Source organism: Bubalus bubalis, chromosome 19 (genome assembly GCF_019923935.1).
Source record: "Bubalus bubalis isolate 160015118507 breed Murrah chromosome 19, NDDB_SH_1, whole genome shotgun sequence".
In the NCBI taxonomy this organism is placed as follows: Eukaryota; Metazoa; Chordata; class Mammalia; order Artiodactyla; family Bovidae; genus Bubalus; species Bubalus bubalis.
Genome location: NC_059175.1, coordinates 5,614,961 through 5,631,823, shown reverse-complemented (window position 1 = coordinate 5,631,823; position 16,863 = coordinate 5,614,961). Strand labels below are relative to the sequence as shown.

The window sequence follows — 16,863 nt, the reverse complement described above, 5'->3', positions numbered from 1 at the left end:
TGAAACGACTTTGTATGTATATAAGAGATGAAAGAGTACGTAAATATGTTGTAAATAATAGAGTCATCTTTCTCACTATCAGAGAAAGAAGCTACAATCAAGCAAAGAGAGGATGGTACAATGCACCCTTTGGTTTTGCATTGAAATCAGAGGTATCAAAATAAATGTATATTTGATTTTGATAGAGATACAGAGATAGATAGATGATAGATAATAGAAGGTAGATAGATAGAGAGAGAGGTGTCTGTGCATACATGGACTGCTATACATCCATCATATCCCAACTGTCCATGAAGAGGACAGTGAGAAGCAAGGAGACTTCTCTAGCAAATGAGGGTGGGTGGGAGGTAACTGACTTTTGCTATGGGCACTTCACAGCCACTGCCTTGTTTTAAGCCGCAGCAACCCTATGAGGGGGAGGGGTTGTTGATAAGTAATTCCGATTTACAAGTGAGGAACCTGAGTCTGAGAGAGACTTACTCAAGATACAGCAGCTACAATTTGTTGAGTGCCTGCTATAGGTAGAACTTTACATATTTCATTGCATTTTTTGCAAAATGAGGCAGATAAAAATTATTATCCCCGTTTTAGAGATGGGAAGCTGCAGCTCAGAGAGAGAAGAAGGGAACCAACCAACGCCACAGAGCCAAGAGGAGCAGAATTTGAATGCCATGCTCCTTCTGAGCTCCTCTGAGCTGTCTTGCCCTCTGCCACACACTCCACCCCACACCGGACCCAAACCCAGCACAGTGCTCACGAGGGCCCTCAAATTGAAGCATAAATTACAGCACCAGTCCACACCTCCAGACACCGCTCCCTTGGAGCCAGAGAGGCAGAAACAAAGACATGGACAGATCCAGATGAGAAGGGGCAGGGTGTCCGAGAGGGGTGTGGCCATCTCTCCAGGCAACTTGGACTCGTGATCTCTGGGGCTGGGTTCTCTGAAACACATCATTTCTGACAAAAGAGCAGAGTCAGATGAACACCCCGCCGTGCCAGCCTGCTTCTCATGGCATTGATGTTGCCATGGAAACCAACCCTTTTCCCTCAGTGGTTCAGGCGTGTTGTTTTTCTAAAGAGACTGTGTTGTGTGCTTGTTGAGTTAGGGACTGAGGATTTCTTTCTCTTCCTCCACAAGAGACCCCCTGGGATTAGAGCACATTGTAGGGGTGGAGATGGGGGAATAAAGTGATTGACGGCAGTTCCGACAAGTGGTCTTTCAATTTGCCAGAAAAATGTACCTTTGCCTCCTATCTTCAGACCTGAGTGATGGCTGGGATCACCCCAGGCACCATCCCTGCCTCTCCCCGAAGTGCAGCAACGGTATCATCATTTCTCTCCTTCCCGTCCCCCAGCCTGAACCACGAGCCCCAGGGCAGTGGCAGCAGCTTCCTGTGCCTGTTTAACCTTGGGGTCTGGCACTGGCGGCGGGGAGACCTCCCAGCCCTGGGCTGTCTCCCCTTAGCACCTTTATGATGCAGTTCCCAGGGCCTGGGGGGATGACTCTGGGGTGTCTTCTCTGCACCTTCTGATTTCTCCCTGTCAAAACGCAATGGATCAAGGCTGAGGTCGAAGTCGAGCTCCTCCAAGAGCCCCTGGCTGGCACCCCACTGCCATGCTCTCCCTCCTGAGAATTTCTGCCCCAGCTCCCCTTCCTGTGCACATGTGGAATGTGTGTCTGCCCTGCCCACAGACTGGGAGCGTCTTGAGAGGGGTCCCCACTGCTGGTGAGCAGATTCAAAAGTGCAGAGGCCACAAACAGAGCTTGTTCTATGAACCAAAGAGCTATCTTTACCATTTTCTGGCTTAACCCTTTGTCAGCCAGCAGAGCCCTGCAAGATCCCATTCTCCAAAACCCAGAGGAGCTTCCCCCAACCAAACCCCACTTGATTAAACTCTCCTAGAACTAATCTCCCACTCTTTGGGTATTTGTGGGAGGAGTTAAGCATCCTCCTTTTTTTTTTTTTTTTCTGATGAGGAAATTCTGACTCTGCCAGGAATTACACATAGCCCCAGGGCCTCTCTTCAAACCAGAAATTTCTGCCATGTCTCCAGTCCCTGACATGTGCCCTTCCTTCAATCACACACTCACAGAGCCTGCTCATTCTGGAGAAAAGATAGCTTTGGTTTATTTTTTTGAGGCAATGGAGTGGCAAATCCATTTATGACAGAATGTTTGAACATGTGTTCATTAAGTCTTTAGCTGACTCTGTGTAATTGAGAAAAATAGTGGGTGTTTACACACTGGTCGTATGGATGAGGCTGCCTCTGTAAGTGGGAGGCCAGCAAAACAGCCCTGCCTGCCCAGATCACTGGGCCCTGAAACCGCAGTCTAAAGGCTTTGTGGGTGCAGGCGGGGTTGTCTAAGGCCCGTTCGTGCTCAGCAGCCTGTGCAGCCCCGAAGGGCAGGGCTCAGGTGGCCCCCCTCCTCCTTCCCACCAGCCGTGCATGCACGGCCACCACCCCAGTGCAGCACTGAGCCTGGAGCCTCAGCCTTCAGCTCTGTCCCCAGTTAATCCTGCCCTCTCCCTCAATGGCCTGCCATCTGAGTCTGAGAAGAGTTGTGAACACACACTAGAAACTCCCAAGCAAAGTGCAGAGATGAGCTGGTAGAATGGCGCCATTGTTGAGACACTGGTATTCAACGTGTGGGTTGGAATCGGCTGCCTCCTAACGGCAGGCGCCTCCTTTGTAGATGATGCACTGCTCTGAGCTTCTATTCCTTCATCTCAAAGTGGGGGTGATGATCATATGAAGACAGTGATGTTGAGGATGGGGGTACCCAACTCACGAGACTGGAGGAACTTACAGGAACCAGGACGCCCAGAGCACTTAACGCTTGGCCTGGAGCAGTAGTTTAGTGCCAGTCACTCAGTCGTGTCCCGCTCTTTGTGACCCGCTGGACTGTAGCCCGCCAGGCTCCTCTGTCCATGGATCCTCCAGGCAAGAATGGAGTGGGTTGCCATGTCCTTCTCCAAGGGATCTTCCCGACCCAGGGACTGAACCCAGGTATTGAACCCATTTCTCCTGCATCGCAGGCAGATTCTTTACCATTTGAACTGCGGGGAAGCTCTAATGGTATGTGGCATGTAGCAAAGGGCTGTTAAATGTTTACTATCCTTAACACTCACTGCTGATGCTGATTCGGGTAAAGGATAAGCTAGTTCACTTTTATAAATGTGACTTGACTTTCTGAGGCATGAACCTTGACAGTGTTGCTCTGGGTCTTATAAAAGCAGTCGAGGGGGATAAAGTAGTCACACACACACCTGAGTTTGAATCTCAGCTCATCTGCTAGAGCCCCAGGCATCTCTCCATCCTCCTGAGCCTCAGTGTCTTAATCTGTCAAATGGGGACCAATAATCTCTACCTGCCTAGGTTATAATAAGCTTTAAGTGGGCTCATTATGAAAAGGGTCCTCTCATCACCCATCAGCTTCCTCCTCAAACTGTTGGCAAATGGCCAGATGGCACTCTCAGACTCTTCTCATGCCAATGTCTATTTCCACATCTGATTCTACCCTCAGACTTCAGGGGGTGAATACGTGTCATGTGGGGCTGGGTGCCCCATACCCAGCACAGCCTGGCCCTCTGCAGGTGCTCATCAGATGCTCACAGGATGAAGGATGTTGTGCTGCAAGACAAGAGCCAGCTGCATCTCTTGGTCCTTGCCTCTGATCTCAGCATCATTTCACTGGTGGAGGATGGAGGTCCCCCCACCTCAGTTCCACCCCCAGCCTAACAGGACACGGTGCCCGCTGCATCTTCCCCACCAGGTTCACTGAGCAGAAGATGAAGAAAAATGCAAAGGAAGGTCAAGACTCTCAGACACATCTATCTTTATTTGTTTCCTGTCAGAAAAGTTCAAGAATTACACCAAAAAATACTTCAGCCTCTGCTACCTACTGACAAAAATACACCACAAAATTATAAAGCGCTCAGCAGTTTCGCTAGGGACAATTTGTTATTCCACTTTAGATGACAAATGAATTTACAGGTGACTCGAGGTGACTGGAGGGTGGGGGCGGGGAGAGGAAAAGTCAAATGATAGCTTTTAGCAGAATAGTTTGAGCTATGCTAGTCTTGTCACCCAGCTGTTGTGTAGGATGATTTCAGCATCATAGCAAGCCACTAAAAAAAATGCCCTTTAAACAGCCTGTTCAAGCTTCATGGGAAAACAGAATCACATCTCAAATAGCCAACTCTCCCAGCCAGTTCTGGCTCTGCTGGGCCCAGAGCCAACACCACACAGAGGGGTCTCCCCAAAACATTAGTGGGAGAGCTGTGTGGGAGTGCCTGATGTGGGTGCAAGGCAATGGGTAGCCTGGGAAATGCCAGCTGTCGCCTCCTGATCAGAAGCTTCTAGAAGCAGATGGGAAAGTTTGGACTATGCCCCTGTCAACACAGTGAAGTGTGCACAAGACGGCCATGGTTCTCAGTTTGCCTTAGACAAAATGACTTAGCATTGCTGAGACCCAGTCGAAAGCCTCCCTGGCTGTCACCTGGTCACGACCCTTCCTGTTCTTCCTGGTCATTACCACTTTGGGAAACAACAAACCAACAAAAATGTTAAACTTGGGTGCTGTGCTTACAGCTCGGTCAAGTGCCACCTGCCTGTCCATCCTCTGCCTTCTTCATCCTGCAGTCCCTCCTTCCTCCTCTTTCTACCCCTGCCATCTCCTAGACGTGGGCAGCACCCAGGTGTAGGGCTAGAAACGCAAGAGAAAGGCAAAGAAATCCTGCCTGCTGTTGAGTGTTCGCTTCTATCCTCTGCATCTCCAAACCATGCAGCCCAAGCCCCGCTCTGATGCCCATACAGACAAGTTTATCCTCACTCTGCAAAACACACACGGTTGAGGCTTCTCTCTTTGGGTTGTGCACGTCCCGGCCTTACAAATGCCAAACTCAGTCTTCTTTCTAACTTGACAGTTCCTAACTTTCAGTGTTCCTCCTCTGCAGACCAGAGGCCAAGCGAGCAGACTGCCTGCCTCACTCACATTCTGCACCTTCCAAAGCCTACCCTGAAGCAACCATCTCCCCCAGTCTGAGCAGCCCGGAATGTCTGTGCTCTTCACCATCCTTCAACACACGCCAGATGCAGCCAGTCTACGACTTCCATGTTCGTTTTCTTTCTCTCCTTTCCTGTTTTTAAATTTTCCTAACAAATAATAAGCAGTGGCTTTGAAAATATCTTGAATGGGAACAGTCAACACGAAACATGCCTTTGTACATGGGCCTGACTCAGGGACGAATCAACGATACCAAAGGACAAAAAGAAATACTGATTCAGACAACTCCAGCGCACGAGATTTGCGGTGAGCTCCCCCCACCCACCCCAGCCCCACCCCCGCCCCCTTATCCCAGGAGTACAGTGTTGTCTTGTAACTGGAGCTCAGCTTAGCCAGCGGGGTTCTCCTCCCCACTCCCCATGCTGGCTGGAGGGGGCGGCCTCTAGTGGCCCTGGGTCTTGGGCGGCTTGGGCTCGTGGATGACGGCAGCCGCCGACAGCCACGGCCCGATGGCCCGGGCGGTGCTCTGCTTGGCCACGCTGTAGTGGCTGATGACCGTGTAGAAGCGGCTTCTGGAGCTGGGGTCCTGGGATGAGTAGTAAGCATCCAGGGAGGCCGGGATACAGCGCTTGTGCTGGGGAAGAGAGAGACAGTCAGGAAGAGCTCAGCGAACGCTTCCCACCTGCCCTGCAACGAGGCCATCCCATCTGGGGGCCCCGGCCATCCCCGGCTCGCAGCCAGCCGGCAGGGGATGGCATCTGGCCCAGGCCTGGTACTCGTCAGACCTTCCTTCATGTCATCACCATCACCATCATCAAAGCTGCCACCTACAAGAAGACAGAAGAAACTAACCTGATGTTAGAATCGTTTCCAGAGGCGGAGAAGGGGTGACAGAAATGGGTCAAGGGGATCAAAAGGTACGAGCTTCCAGTTATAAAATGAGTATGTCCTGGGGGTGTAATGTACAGCATAGGGACACAGTTAATAATACTGTAGTGGATATTTTAAAGTTGCTAGGAGAGTAGGTCTTAAAAAGTCTTTATTGCAAGAAAAAAATTTGTGACTATGCAGAGTGATGGATGTTGACTTACAGTGGTGATTATTCTGCAGTATTTACAAATATTTAATCACTATGTTGAACACTTGAAACTAATACAATGTTATATGTCAATTAAACCTCAATAAAAGGAGAAGAAATAAAGGAAGGGAAGGAGGGAGAGAGAAAGAAAGGAAGGAAGAAGAAGGAGGAAAGGAGGGAGGAAATTGATGCCAATACTAATTCAAGGTCAACACCCTCTGCTTACTAACTGCAGGGTCACAGTGGACACTGTTGATAGCTCTTTGCCTGGCTGATTCACCCATCCCCTAACTGCTTCGCTGGACCACTGCCTGTAGCCAATTGCTGCCCATTTCTTTTCTTTGATTGGCTATTTATTACTGTTTCTTCTTATATCAAAGCCTTGGTTCCTAACAACATATAATTATATATTTGCATTATCCTACAATATCAATCAAATGGTCCCAAAATAACAGCAATATGATGAGTAACAGACTACTGAACGGACTATATCATTTCTCTGCAGCTCTCTATGTCCTTAGAATATATTCCACTGAGGGCGTGGAGTCAATATACTGTATTATACAGTCATCTGGAGCAATTACTTTCTTGGTAAGTTTAGTCCTCAACTTGACATACAGCTGGATTTTGACTTGGTTTTAATTTTAGGAAATTTTTTTTTAATTTAGTTTTTACAAACATGTCAAACATTGACAGGCACCCAGGACAAATGCTTATCAAGACAAAGGCAGAGAAGCCCCGCTCCTCATCGTTCCTTCTGTTCCCTCCCTGCCCACCTGACTCAATGTATTTCTCAGTCGTTGTTGTTGTTTTAATTTATCCTTCCAGAATTTCTTTCTGAAAATATACAAACAGCATTCACACTCCCTCTTCTCCTCAAAAACAGCACCTTTTGTTCTTCACTCTTATCCCAGAGGGTGTTCTCTCTCCGTGCCTGGAGACCCCCTCACTCACTGTCGAGTTGTTTGGGATTTCATATGCAGACACACCCTAGTTTATTCCACTGTCTCCTACTGACATCCCAACACTGATAGTGCTTGCTAGTCTTTCAGAACCACAGCTTCTAATGCCCAAGAAGGTCATCTTAGGAAGTCATGTAGCAGAACCAAAAGACATGTGTTTTTAAGGCAGAACAGTCCCCGTTTGATTCCCTCACTTTGGAACGTAACAGCAGTGATGTCTTAGAAACCTCTAAAGACAGAATCTCTTAATCTCCGTTTCCTCAGATGCAAAATGGGGGCAATGAAACCTCCTTTTCAGAATGGGTGGACAGCTCAACTGAGATACTATTTATGAAAACAGTCTAGGAAGGAAGGTGACATCTAATTGGTACTCAGTAAGTGGTAACTTATCAACATTCATTTCAACTCTGAACTAGATTCTAGCTTTATTACCTCTAATAGTTATTGCCAGCCCATTCTCTAGCAGGCCCTTTGCTGTCTTGATTTTACTTAAATTTTCTCCAAGATCCCGTGGGCAGACATCATTGGTGCCCACTGCAGGCGAGACACCCGGGGCTCAGAGGGGTGGGGGAGGGCTGGAGGTCATGCAGCCAGTTCAGTCTTTCAAGGGAAGGCATGCAATCAGAGTGGGGAGGAGGCGGCCCAGCTGCAAGACGGGGAGGCCACCTCAGAAGTTCTGTTCCCTGTCTTCACATCTCTGCAGGGACAAGGAATCAGCCATTAAACCAGGATCACCCCAAGGCGCAGTGTTCTGGAGATGGAACGAGGAGCTCTCCCCAACTTCTGACTCGTAGTCCGAAGCCGGCCTGCCTCCCTTCCCCACACTCTGGAGAGCACCCTCTATTACCTACTGGCGACCAAGTGCTTCCTGAAAGCCTGAAAACTCCCTGCCACACATAGGACTTTTTTATTGTGCTTTTATCATTTCACATCAAGATGTATTGTAAATATACAGTATTTTAGAGAGTGAAAATAATTTTAGATTGCCACCATCGATTTTGCTTTGGTGTTACTTCTGTATTTCTCTGCACTTTTTTTTAAAAACATATTTCAATCCCTTTATTGAGTGCATAAAGTTTTCTTTTTTCTTGAGGTATACTTGCTTTATAATACTTTACAAGTTTCAGGTGTATAACAACAGGAGTCGCAATTTCTAAAGGTTATATTCCATTCATAGTAGTTATAAAATATTGTCTCTACTCCCTGTGCTGTACAATGTATCACTATAGCTTATTATTTCATATACAGTAGTTCAAACGTCTTAATCCTTTACCTCTATCTTGCCTTTCTCCACTTCCCTCTCCACACTGGTAACTGAAGTTTGTTCTCTATGTCTGTGAGTCTGTTTCTTTTATGTCATATTTACTAGGCTGTTGTATTTCTTAGATTCCACATATAAGTGATATCATACAGTATTTGTATTTCTCTGTCTGACTTATTTCACTTAGTATAATGCCCTTCAAGTCCATCCATGCTGCTGTAAGTGGCAAATTTTCATTCTTCTTTATGGTTGAGTAGTATTCCATTGTGTGTATAACAGGTATAAAACATGTGTGTATACACATCACACGCATATGACATCTTTATTCATTCAGCATTGATGGACACTTAGGTTGCTTTTATGTCTTGATATAAATAGTGCTCTGTTATCAACATTGGAGTGCATATATCTTCAAATTAGTGTTTCCATTTTCTTCAGACACATATTACATTTTAAACAATTTGCAGAGAGGTGACCATACCCAGAATTTCGATGCCAGTGAAAAGATGTTGACCCTCTAACTGAAGTTGATGGTCACTGGGAGCCACTCCCCTGCCAGAAGCCCCTTACCTTGTAGACAAATCCCTCTGGGCAGCTGTGGTCGTAAGTGAAGGCTTTGTAAACCACCAGGAACACGATGCAGGCGAGGAAAGCTAGGGCCAGGCTGACGAGGATGGTGACCTGGAGAAACACAGGACAGAAGGCTCCAGCCTCAGCTTGCCTGCTTTCTGTCCACACATGCAGCCTTCAAAACCTGGAGCTGGTAGGAAGCCTGGTATGTTATAAAAGGTAGGGGGTGACCAGGGACCCCAAGAACCAGCTCAGTCTCAGCTCCATCACCAACCTGCAATCTTTGAGCCTTGGTGTCTCCATCTTCCAATATTCTTGGAAGCTCCGTCTTGGCCCCATGTGTGAGGTCCACTCCCCTCCCCATGTACTTTCCCTGTTGATTTTGTATAGGGATTGATCATCAAGCGATCACTTCTAGCAGTTCTGCCTTTGATCACCACCTCCCTGCCACTACTGAGTTCCAGTCTCAGATATCAAAGCTTATGCTACCTCCACTTGGATGTCCAATGCTCACCTGAATTGCATTCTCAAACCCCTGCTCCCCTCCCATCCTGCTCCACCCATACTTTCCCCATCTCAGAAAATGTCAACGCTACCTTTGCAGTCACTGGCCAAAGAATTTGAAGTTCTCTCTGACTCTCTCTTCCTCAGGCTCTACATCCCAGCCACCAGCAGAAGCTATCATTTCTGCCTCCCAACACATGCCTCATGGAATCGCTTCTTACGCTCTCAGGCAGCTCCACAGTGGCCAGAGCCGTCATCAACCCCCACCCGCGGGACTGCAACTGCCTTCTAACTAGTGGCCTCCTTGACCCCCATGTGCGTTCACACAGTAACCTGAGAACGCCATTCAAAATCCAATTTCTGCTCAGAAGCATCTAATGGTCTCCAAAATTGCTCACAATGAAAGCCCAGCTCTTGATCATTATCAACAAGCTTTAAAAAAAAAAATACAACACCAAACAAACCGAAGGCACCGTCAGGCTTTACTAGAAAGGATGGAGTGGCACCTTCAGGTCTGCACTGGCCCCATGCCGCCACCTGTGTACAAAGTGGGGGGGCGACCGCCCCGATGCTGGGCTCTGGGTGCTATACACAGAGCTGCCACCTGTGTACAAAGTGGTGGTGTGATCGCCCCGATGCTGGGCTCTGGGTGCTATACACAGAGCCGCCACCTGTGGACAAAGTGGTGGGGCGACCACCCTGAAGCTGGGCTCTGGGCATTATACACAGCATTTTTTTCTATATTACTTTCAAAGCTGGTAGCCTTTTGAGTCAGTTGACCTAGAAATACGGCAGAATTCCTATCATAGAGAGAAGGCTTGTTTTGATTTGGAAGAAAAATAAAATCATCTTGGGGTGGCGGGTGTGGGGAGGTCCCTATCCCATCTCCATCTCAGGCCATGGTTTATAAGGACAAGAGGAGATGGGATTCTGCATTGCTCCCAAAGGAGTCGTATGTTAGCAGCCATAAATCCTGAAAGGAAGGAATCTGAAGTGGAAAAGAGGAAGATGGATGTGGGATGCAGTCATGTGAATCCTATGGGCAGACACTGTCCATGAAATTCCTCTGCATGTGGGTATGAAGTTTCAGGTTAGTGGACTATTGTGATATAAGAAACACATCTATTTGGTCTTGTTCCCAGTTCCTGGCACGGAGTTAAAACCCATATAATTTCCTACGTGATAAGAGCAGGGTAGCAGCATCTTTTGTTCTAATATTTGGGTTTTGTGCCCAGTTCCTGAAATAATTCCAATTCATAACAGTGAAAGGAGCAACTTTTATTATTCATAACAACCCCTTTCAACTATACCTGAGTTAATGCTATGTTATGTTATGAGGTTACTTTTGGAAGGCCCCTAAGGCTGGGGAAGAAACCACTGACTGGAGGCTTGTAACTTAACTGCCTCCCTCACCTCAGAGGGAAGAAAGAGGGGCTGGAGATCAAATTAACCACCAATGGCCAATGCTTTAATAAATCATGAAGGCTCCAGAAAACCCTAACTGAAGGGCTCAAAAACCTTCCACTCTGGTGAACAAGAACACATCATGCCTCTGAGGGTGGTGCACCCCAAACTCCACTGGAACAGGAACTCCTTGCTCAGGAGCCTTCCGGCCCTTGCCCCATGTATCTCCTCGTCTGGCTGTTCATGTGTATCATTTAATATCCCTCACAATAAATCAGTAACAGTAAGTAAAGTGCTCTCCTGGGGTCTGTGAACCATTCTAGCAAATCATTGAGCCTGTGGAGGGTGTGCTGGAGAGCCCCAGTTTATAGCCTGAGATTTGCGAGTGGCATCTGAGTGGATGCAGGCTTGTGGGACTGAGCCGTTGACCTGGGGGGTATGTGCTAATGTAGGGCAGTTAATGGCAGAGTTGAGTGAAGTTGTAGGGAATTCAGTCAGCCTCCACCAAGAATTGGAGAATCGCATGGTGTGGGAAAAACCACACATTTGGTGTCAGAATCAAGGGTACAGAGAAAAAGTATTTTTCCCTTTTATATGGTGACAGGTGAAATTCATTTCTAATGACTGCCCACACCATGTGCTGTCCGCCCTCTCCACTGACATCCCAAGCTCTCTGCTGCAGCCTGTTGCTCACTCATCAGCCTCCTGGCCAGGACCGGGGTGGTGGCAACAGAGGGGTGAGATGGTACAGTGGGCAGACTGGAGTCCCCCGGCAAGTTGTGGAAAGAGAGAGAGGTCAGAGGCCAGAACATGGAGCAAGAGGTGCCTCAAAGACGCATATCCCCCTTGCTATGCTAAGCTGCTTCAGTCGTGTCTGACTCTATACAACCCCATAGACGGCAGCCCACCAGGGTCTTCCGTCCACAGGATTCTCCAGGCAAGAATACTTGAGTGGGTTGCTATTTCCTTCTGCAGATTCCCAATAACCAGTGCATAAAAGGTAATTAAATGGATACCATAATTCACCACTGGCCAGACCAAAAAATTAAAGGAAAAAGTTTTAATCTTACATCTGATTAAAGATCAGTTCAGTTCAGTTCAATCGCTCAGTCGTGTCCGACTCTTTGCGACCCCATGAATTGCAGCACGCCAGGCTTCCCTGTCCATCACCAACTTCCGGAGTCCACCCAAACCCATGTGCATCAAGTCGGTGATGCCATCCAGCCATCTCATCCTCTGTCGTCCCCTTCTCCTCCTGCCTCAAATCCCTCCCAGCATCAGGGTCTTTTCCAATGAGTCAACTCTTCGCATGAGGTGGCCAAAGTACTGGAGTTTCAGCCTCAGCATCGGTCCTTCCAGTGAAAACCCAGGACTGGTCTCCTTTAGGATGGACTGGTTGGATCTCCTTGCGGTCCAAGGGACTCTCAAGAGTCTTCTCCAACACCACAGTTCAAAACCATCAATTCTTCAGCACTCAGCTTTTCTCACAGTCCAACTCTCTCATCCACACATGACTACTGGAAAAACCAAAGCTTTGACTAGATGGACCTTTGTTGGCAAAGTAATGTCTCTGCTTTTGAATATGCTATCTATGTTGGTCATAACTTTTCTTCCAAGGAGTAAGCCTCTTTTAATTTCATGGCTGCAATCACCATCTGCAGTGATTTTGGAGCCCCCAAAAATAAAGTCAGCCACTCTTTCCACTGTTTCCCCATCTATTTCCCATGAAGTGATGGGACCGGATGCCATGATCTTCGTTTTCTGAATGTTGAGCTTTAAGCCAACTTTTTCACTCTCCTCTTGCACTTTCATCATGAGGCTCTTTAGCTCCACTTCACTTTCTGCCATAAGGGTGGTGTCATCTGCATATCTGAGGTTATTGATACTTCTCCCGGCAGTCTTGATTCCAACTTGTGCTTCTTCCAGCCCAGCGTTTCTCATGATGTACTCTGCATAGAAGTTAAATAAGCAAGGTGACAATATACAGCCTTGACACACTCCTTTTCCTTTTTGGAACCAGTCTGTTGTTCCATGTCCAGTTCTAACTGTTGCATCCTGACCTGCATATAGGTTTCTCAAGAGGCAGGTCAGGTGGTCTGGTATTCCCATCTCTTTCAGAATTTTCCACAGTTTATTGTGATCCACACAGTCAAAGGCTTTGCATAGTCAGTGAAGCAGAAATAGATGTTTTTCTGGAACTCTTGATTTTTATATGATAGAGCGGATGTTGGCAATTTGATCTCTGGTTCCTCTGCCTTTTCTAAGACCAGCTTGAACATCTGGAAGTTCATGGTTCACGTATTGCTGAAGCCTGGCTTGGAGAATTTTGAGCATGACTTTACTAGCGTGTGAGATGAGTGCAACTGTGCAGTAGTTTGAGCATTCTTTGGCATTGCCTTTCTTTGGGATTGGAATGAAAACTGACCTTTTCCAATCCTGTGGCCACTGCTGAGTTTTCCAAATGTGCTGGCATATTGAGTGCAGCACTTTCACAGCATCATCTTTCAGGATTTGAAATAGCTCAATTGGAATTCCATCACCTCTACCAGCTTTGTTCCTAGTGATGCTTTCTAAGGCCCATTTGACTTCACATTCCAGAATGTCTGGCTCTAGGTCAGTGATCACACCATCGTGATTATCTGGGTCATGAAGCTCTTTTTTGTACAGGTCTTCTGTGTATTCTTGCCACCTCTTCTTAATATCTTCGCTTATGTTAGGTCCATACCATTTCTGTCCTTTATCGAGCCCATCTTTGCATGAAATGTTCCCTTGGTATCTCTAATTTTCTTGAAGAGATCTCTAGTCTTTCCCATTCTGGTGTTTTCCTCTATTTCTTTGCATTGATCACTGAAGAAGACTTTCTTATCTCTTCTTGCTATTCTTTAGAACTCTGCATTCAGATGCTTATATCTTTCCTTTTCTCCTTTGCTTTTTGCTTCTCTTCTTTTCACAGCTATTTGTAAGACCTCCTCAGACAGCCATTTTGTTTTTTTGCATTTATTTTCCAAGGGGATGGTCTTGATTCCTGTCTCCTGTACAATGTCACGAACCTCCATCCATAGTTCAGCAGGCACTCTGTCTATCATATCTAGGCCCTTAAATCTATTTCTCACTTCCACTGTATAATCATAAGGAATTTGATTTAGGTCATACTTGAATGGTCTAGTGATATTCCCTACTTTCTTCAATTTAAGTCTGAATTTGGCAATAAGGAGTTCACGATCTGAGCCACAGTCAGCTCCCAGTCTTGTTTTGTTTTTGCTGACTGTATAGACCTTCTCCATCTTTGGCTGCAAAGAATATAATCAATCTGATTTTGGTGTTGACCATCTGGTGATGTCCATGAGTAGAGTCTTCTCTTGTGTTGTTGGAAGAGGGTGTTTGCTATGACCAGTGTGTTCTCTTGGCAAAACTCTATTAGCCTTTGCCCTGATTCATTCCATATTCCAAGGCCAAATTTGCCTGTTACTCCAGGTGTTTCTTGACTTCCTACTTTTGTATTCCAGTCCTCTATAATGAAAAGGACATCTTTTTGGGTGTTAGTTCTAAAAGGTCTTGTGGGTCTCCACAGAACTGTTCAACTTCAGCTTCTTCAGCATTACTAGTTGGGGCATAGGGTTGGATCACCTTGATATTGAATGGTTTGCCTTGGAAATGAACAGAGATCATTCTGTCATTTTTGAGATTGAGATATCCCCCTTAAGTTCCCCAAAGATAGCATTTGACTAGTACAGGGACAAGAGCACCCAAGACCACTGCCCAACACTGAGGACCTAGGAATACTCAGTGAGCAGATGTCTGGAGCATTGACATAAAGAATTTTAAATGCTCAGTCTTCCCAGTAACCAAAAGGTAGAAATAGCCTGAATGTCTATCAACCGATAAATGGATAAATGAACTGTGGTCCATCTGTACAACAGAATATTATTCAGCTATAAAAAGGAATGAAGTTCTCATACAAGTGTGGATGGGCTTTGAAAACATGCTAAATGAAAGGCCACATACTGTATGGTTCCAATTATATAAAATATCCAGATAAGTAACTCCATAGAGACAGAGTGCAGACTCTGGTCACCAGGGGGCATGGGAGATGACTGCTAACGGGGACAGCATCTCCTTTTGGGGTACTAAAGCATTTCAGAACTAGATGGAGGTGATGTTGCCCAACACTGTGAATGTACTCAGTGCCACTGGAGTTTTTACTCTAATGCTCTTAACTTTATGTCATGTGAATTTTTTCAGCTTTTTGCTTTCTTTGGCTGCTCCAGGTCTTACTTGCAGCACATGGGATCTTCAGTCTTTGTCGTGGCATGTGGGGTCTTGTTTCCCGACCAGGAATCAAACTCAGGCACCCCGTACTGGGAGTGTGGAATCTTAGCCACTGAGCCACCAGGGAATTTGTCCTACCTCAACTTTAAAATACATGCCCTGAGCTCTGGCTGATTCTGTCAAAGGGACCTTAAGCTCCTGCAAGCACCCCATCACCTGAACTCCCCCAAGACTGAGACAGACATGCTCAGAGGCAAATCCACGGGCATGCAGACCTTGAAATTGCAAAGAAAAAGTCTAGAGCTTTTGCCCACTCTGCCACCACCGCCAACCTGATGCAGGGTGTGGGAGAACCCATTGACAACCCCCCATTCTAATGGCCACACGCGGCTCCAGCCTCTGCCTGAGCAGAGAGCCGGGCCTCTCTGTGACTCAGGAGCAGGGCAAGACTCCAGCTCAGGCGTCTCCGGCAGGTCTGGGCCCCGGCAGCCCGGTGAAGCTGCTGGGACCTGGAGCAGGGCCCTGCAGGCTGGCTGTGGGACAGGTTCCCTTACAGTGGGTTTCTTTTTGTGTTTGGGTTGGTGGAGGTGGGGGTGCTCTTTCATTCCTAACAGCACTGAGCTAGCAGCCTCCACCTAGCAGGGGCATTGTCTGATTGACCACAGCACTCAGGCTTGACTGGCAGAGCATAGCACATGTTTCTGGAAAAGAAAAAGAGAGGGAAGAAAGAAAGGAGAGAGGGAGGATCCTAAAGAATTCAGGGCTGATGCCTGGACGGCCACCAACCGGTGCGTTCTGATTTATCAGGTCAGGGACGGCGGGCTCAAGATGCTCTCCAGGCGACTTTAGTGTACAACCAGACATGAGAGCCACTACTCCAGGATGACGAGGTCTGAGGCTTCTGGAGCTTAGAATCGCCTGGGTAGTGCTTTAAACGATCCTGATCTTCTGGCTCCATCCAGCCCAATTACATCAGAGTCCCCTGGTGTTTGCCATGTGCAGGCAAGTGTCGAGAAGAGTCGGCACAGAGAGAGACAGAGGTGTGCATACGTGACCACAGGAGCCAAGGGTCTGACACTGACTGGGACGCCAGGAGCGCAGCCCACCCCAGGGGATTCTACCAAGCAAGGCAGCCCACCCCAAGGGATTCTACCAAGCAAGGCTAACTTCTGCCATGCGTTCCACAGCCCAGAATGAGGGGGATGGGAGGCTGTTTTAGGCAAAGATAAGTCTGCCTTCCCACACTGAACCTTGCTAACTTCTGAAACAACTCGAGGTCAGTCATCCCTTAGGGGCCTGTGGAGGTCAGAGAGGTCAGGGCTGTGAGCTGGGCACCAGTCTTCGCTCGCGGCCTCACAGGCCACAGGGCGAGGGAGAGGTGGGCCTGAGGACACAGGCACTTGGAACACAAGGGTGGCACCATGGTGGGGGGCAGCCCGGGGGGTGGCCGGACCTAACCAACCTGGGGGTGGGGGATCAAGGAAGGCCTCCTGGGGGAGGTAACTCCGAAAATGACTTCAGGGAAGAATGTCAGGACAGGGGAGGAAGAAGGGTCTGAGCAGAAGGAGCCGCATCTGCCATACAGCAGACTGGAGCTGTTCTAGAAACATCATATGGCTTGTCATGGCTGGTCCAGAGGATGCAAGTGAGGGAGAGATGGGCCTGGGGCAGTGGGCGGATAGGAGAGAATAGGTAAAGAAGGACCAGGCTAAAACTTAGTCTTTAGCTCCAGACTGACAGAGAGCACCTCAAGGTTTTAAGCAGGAAAGTGACAGGATCAGAAAGATGGTAAAAGAGGGAAGTGAAC

The 16,863-nt window shown here is 47.5% G+C and overlaps 1 protein-coding gene across 1 annotated transcript in view; it reads right to left on the bottom strand.

The window, feature by feature from the left end:
* Positions 1-3,821: 3,821 nt before the first annotated feature.
* NSG2 (neuronal vesicle trafficking associated 2) overlaps positions 3,822-16,863 on the bottom strand; it is a 70,558-nt gene continuing 57,516 nt past the window's right edge. The window contains exons 4-5 of the mRNA XM_006055392.3: positions 8,880-8,990; positions 3,822-5,642 (exon numbers count right to left, since the gene is read on the bottom strand). Coding sequence (XP_006055454.1) covers positions 5,451-5,642; positions 8,880-8,990 — 303 coding nt within the window. The 3' untranslated portion in view covers positions 3,822-5,450. The remainder of the gene's footprint in view (positions 5,643-8,879; positions 8,991-16,863) is intronic.